Genomic DNA, 5,447 nt, shown 5'->3' with positions numbered 1-5,447 from the left:
AAATAAAATTAATTAAACACTTTTACATAAAAAAATAATTATATACTTTTAACTATATATAAAAATATAATTTCATATTTATAAATATTTTATAAGATATTTTCGAAAATGTAAAAGATTTCTGCAAAATTACAAATTAAATATCTACCTTTTATTATACTTAAAACACTTAAAATATTATGAAAATAATTTATATTAATTTTTGCGTGTTTTTCCGTCGAAAATACGTAAATGAATTTTTTCTTTCAAGATAAAACTCTCTCTCTCTAACTACTGGATCTGCACTCTGTTTAATCAATTTGAACTTCAAATATAAAAAGACGTATCATTACGTTAATAGCAATGTTTTGTTAAAATTTATAACTACTCAGCATTATATTCATAACATATTTACAACTATAAATTTTAAGAAATATATGTACTATAGATCAACCAGTTAAACACATTTTATTAAAAAACGCAACAATACTGTCAACGGTTGCAAATATGTTAATATATTATCCTCGGAAATGTGTGTATGTGCGTGTGTTTTCTTATAAACTCTTAAAAAAAGATAATAAAAAGAAGAAGGTAATTATTTTCTATCTCTTTACAAAATAATTTCTAATAGTTTTTTCTTTTTAAATAGCTTAACTTCTTAAAATAATTTAAAATTAATTTATTATTTTTCGATTTAATTTTTGTATTACTTTTTCTAATCTTTCTCATTTTTTTGTTGATGACTTACCGAGCTTGTCGTTCGCCACGACTTTGCTAACGAGACCGCATTCGTAAGCTTCTTTACCGGATATAGAAAATCCAGTAAACAGCATGTACATTGCGTTCTTCCTTGGCACATTGCGTACCAGTGGTATACCCGGTGTCGAGCAAAATATTCCGACATTCGCTCTGTGAAAGGCATTGAATAAAAAATAATAAGTAACATTTTCAATAATATATTGAAATAATATAATCAATAATATATGATATTAATAAGATAATAATTATGTGACAATAAATCATGAAAAGTAAAATTTTATGAGAGTACCCTGGAGTGGAGAACGAACTTCTTTCCGTGCACACCGCGATATCACACGCCGCAACTAATTGACAGCCGGCTGCGGCTGCCAAACCGTCCACCGCTGCGATTACTGGCACTGGACTCTGATTGATGGCGCGCATCAACTCCGAACAGATCTCAAACACGTCCTTGTGAGATTTGGCGTTCGTAGCTGTCTAAACGATGTGAGCCGATGATACTTTTTTCTGTGCGACGAATACGAAGAGGAACTGTTATGGAAGTGAAACCCTAGCTACAAACCAGTTCCTTCAGATTGTGTCCGGCAGAAAACACCTTTCCTTGTTCAGACATGAGTACGATCGACCGGAGGTCCTTGTTGTCCTCATCTCTCTTGATCTCTGTCACCAAAGTTTTTAGCATCCCCAGCGATAGGGAATTGCGCGTAGAAGAGTCGCACAAACAAATAGTTCTGACCTGATTATGAAATAAAGTTGATTGATCTTTTGAGTATTGAAAAATAGATAATTGTAATTATTAATATAATTGCTGAATCGTAATTGTAACTATTAGAATTGGGATTGTAAGTTAGCAAAATTTAGTAACAATTGTTAATATTGTAAATATAAATAAACAAAAATTTTTAATAATTTCTATTAATACTGATAATTAAAATTTCAAGTGTTAATTTTTTAAATTATCACAAATTTAATAAATATATAAATAATCAATAGAGTTGGAATTAAATTATTCTACATGGAATAAAAAAAATATAATTATAATATCCATTTCTATTAATGTAGGTTAACTTTAATCTTGATTTGTTTTTTTATCTTTTTCTTGTTCTAAGAATTAGAAAAAGATAAAGAGTAAATTAAATCGAGATTAAATAAATTAATTTACATTACAGTAGAAATGGATACTAGAAAAGTAAAAATAAATAATATTTCTACCCCATTTTTTTCAGTTGTCTGCACATATTTCTTCTCGGTGGATAATGTTCTTGCGATATATCTTCCCTGCAATATTGAATAATATTACGGAGTAACAATTTAAATTAATAATTATCGATAATATCATAGAACTAGTTAGTGAGAATTCGAATTTTCGCGCATTGTTTGAAATGTTCCCGCAATTCCTTCGTTTTCTCACAAACCAATCAACATCGAACATGTGCGAATAAAATAGTTCCGTGACGTGCACACAACACTGCAAAGTGCAACGTACATAATCGCGAATGATGATGTCGTACAAACATTATATAATTATGTAGTTTTCCATTAGATTAAACATAATTGCAACATAAAATACCTGAGAAACGGCGAAGCCGTTTTTGGTAACGAATCTCGAGATAACTATCATTTCGTCACGATACTGTACTTTGTATACAAGATTTTAGATAAGAAATTTAGGTTAGTTTGATGTAAGGTGTAATCGCGTACTTTGAACTCGACAACACCGACTTACACTGTGACGTGAGACTTGCTTCCGAGGCATAATAAACAGCGCTTATCATTGGCAAGGTTAACGTCATAATACGATATGGATGATATATCGCCGTCATGAGCCCGCGAAATTTAAAAGGAAGAAATCGGTGTCTGTTTTTAAATCAAAGTTGTAATTTCTTTTAAACAAGTTCAGAAAACTTCGAATTTTCATAGAAAATACATCATAATTATACCTAATGCAGTCAAAATAATGTAAATCGATCCCTCACCAAGAAATTTATTTTATTCATACTTTTTTGAACTATTTTTATTGAATTTGATATTAAAAAAGATACGAAACAAGAAAATAAAATGCGCAAAATATAAGCAAAACGAAAAATCTTAATGAGTGCTAACAATCTCAGTAAATAATCTCAACATATATTAGTGATTAATTTATCAAAGCAAAATATCTATATAAGATACCATTTTATTAATATAATATTATTATATAAATAAAATAAATTTGTTATTGTTAATTATGGATAAAAGATCATATTAAAAATTATGAATTATATAATTAAACATTCTGTAATGATAAAGTAATCGTGCCAATTGAATTAATTTTAGATATTATATTAATCGGAGTTTGGTTTCGAAATCATGTGCATCTAGGGACTTATTACGATTCTTGAAACAATGTGAAAATTACGAAAGTGATCGAATTTATTAGAATATTTATAACTTCATTGGTTAACATCTAGTGAGTTTGCTTCATTTCTGTAATTTTCATTTCGTCTAAAGAACCGTAATAAGCTCCCTGCATATGTTTGACGCATGCATGGCGATCAGCTGACGCATACAGAAAGCGCAATGTTCTCGGTTGTAGATCTCTTCGAACGACAGATGTCATCAGTGTTCAACATTTGAACACTCTGTAAACTCCATAAACTCCAGCTCTCTTCAGAAGTATTAATAAGATATTAGAAAAATATATTAGAATAACATTGATATCTTCAAAATTATTTCTGCTTGAGCTATATAGCTGTGGGTTCCTCTTTTTATAAAAAAATATTTACATTAAGATTTTTACTATCATTACATGTTTTTCTACGAATACTCTGCATGTCTAACTCTTAATTTAATTTCTTAAAATCTGTATAAAAACTTGTATATATTTTTTCCAACACAAAAATTTATGTTTTGCAGTTCAGTTCTCATATGACTTTTTAATTTTATATAAAAGAATTTACGCACACAAAGTTTCTCTTTATGCGCTAGGTTTAAACTGAAAATATTGCGAGAGGATTTTGAGAAGTGTAATCCTGCCTCGTGCTTCGTGGTTGTTCTCTAAAGAGGGATTGGCAACGGCGTTCCCATAGCGACCAGTGTTTCCCTTAACGACGAACATGGCCGAAGCTGAGGGTAAGTAAGTGCGAGTATGCATTGTCGCGCGGGTATATTTACGACGTGCGAGCGGCAAACAAAGTGAGAGATTCCCGGGCCGATCCCACTTTCTCTGTAGCTTTTCCCGTTGCCGTCGTCACCGCCGTTGTGGTTCGCTTCCGGTTCCTCGACGCGTTCGCTCTTCACGATCCCCGTCCATTCTAATTATAGGGTAAATAGCACACGGCCGTGGTCATCGGTGCACAGTTACGAGAAATATCGCGGGGGAACCGCGACGAAAGAAGCTATCGACCTCTATTTCGTAATAGAGGCTTTAAGACGGATTTTATGAGTGCACACGTGGAATGAATGCAAGGAAGATGCACATGGTAGATAATCGTTATAATGTACTTGTAGCTTTAATATAATTTATTTATATCATAGCGTGAATCTCCAATTGCTTTATTTTGTTTATTTCAATAGACGCTTAAAAGAAAAAAAATTAATAATAATATTGGCTTGATAAATTTTTTTTTCTCCTTTTCTTTTTATAATTCAATTTGTTTGTTGTGTTGCTTGCTGTATATAGGATAAGAGTTGTTGTGGTTACCAGTATAGTTATGGAAGGAAGAAGTAACATTAGAGAAGCTTTTTCTCCGAAGAAAATCGCGAATTTTTATGTAGAGAGAAAAAAATAATCAGTAAAGTTTAATTTAAGACAGTTGTTTACTCTTCATCGTTATCTCAAATTGTGATGTCGAAGTGAGAAAATGTAACAATAAAAATTTCTGCAAAATATATTAATATATTAATATTGCAAATATGTTTTTCAATAAAATCAAACTTAAATCGATAGAACCAACTTGTAAAATATAAACTTGCAAAAATTTTTTTTGTTTCTTTAATTAATAAATAATCATATATATATTTGGAAATGAATAAAAATTAAATGAACTGTGAGAAACTGTTAAATTGATAATAATATTTATAAAAATATGTAATAATATTTAATATATTTTATAAATCTATTCTACATGATTACAAATGCTTTATTGAAAAATATTTCTATTTAAATATAATTTGCAAGAATTTTTATCGTGCCCTTTTTCTTTTCTAACTTGTTAATTTGAGATAGCAGATAGTGGTAAATAAATCTTAAATTATTTATAATTTATTATTTATACTTTGAAGTGCTTATATTCGCGACAGCAACAAAAGAAGTAGAAATTTACCTTTATATCAAAAGTGAAAATTTGTTTTCGTATAATAATAAAATTTAATAATAAGGATGATATGGTACGAATTTAATATTAAGGATGATATGCTAATATGTATAAAATGTTAGATAACGAGGAGCAATATTTTCAAATGTAATATAATTGTAATATAATTGTAATATAATTGTGTAATGGAAGATCAGAGATACGTTACGAAGTTGACTTCAGCAAGGTTAATTTTTCATTTTGAAAGAAGTTTCTAAAAGAATACGAGAACCATCGAATATTTTTCTTTGGCACCCCCCCTCCCCCCTTTACACTGTTACTGTAAGCGTTAAGTGCAGTTAAGGTGCACTGAAGAAAGAGGCGAGAAAAGGAGCGAGATTCGCTTCGTGAGACGGCGAGTCGGGGCCGAAAATA

At 30.1% G+C, this 5,447-nt stretch overlaps 1 protein-coding gene across 1 annotated transcript in view; it reads right to left on the bottom strand.

The window, feature by feature from the left end:
* Positions 1 to 2,457, bottom strand: part of LOC108751307 (enoyl-CoA hydratase domain-containing protein 3, mitochondrial-like) — an 8,172-nt gene extending 5,715 nt beyond the window's left edge. The window contains exons 1-5 of the mRNA XM_018491410.1: positions 2,309 to 2,457; positions 1,951 to 2,016; positions 1,301 to 1,474; positions 1,028 to 1,215; positions 728 to 888 (exon numbers count right to left, since the gene is read on the bottom strand). Coding sequence (XP_018346912.1) covers positions 728 to 888; positions 1,028 to 1,215; positions 1,301 to 1,474; positions 1,951 to 2,016; positions 2,309 to 2,359 — 640 coding nt within the window. The 5' untranslated portion in view covers positions 2,360 to 2,457. The remainder of the gene's footprint in view (positions 1 to 727; positions 889 to 1,027; positions 1,216 to 1,300; positions 1,475 to 1,950; positions 2,017 to 2,308) is intronic.
* Between the last annotated feature and the right edge of the window lie 2,990 nt (positions 2,458 to 5,447).

Source organism: Trachymyrmex septentrionalis, unplaced genomic scaffold (assembly GCF_001594115.1).
Source record: "Trachymyrmex septentrionalis isolate Tsep2-gDNA-1 unplaced genomic scaffold, Tsep1.0 scaffold44, whole genome shotgun sequence".
Taxonomy (NCBI): Eukaryota; Metazoa; Arthropoda; class Insecta; order Hymenoptera; family Formicidae; genus Trachymyrmex; species Trachymyrmex septentrionalis.
Note: the sequence above shows the minus strand (reverse complement) of the source record. Positions and strands in the feature narration are given on the sequence as shown.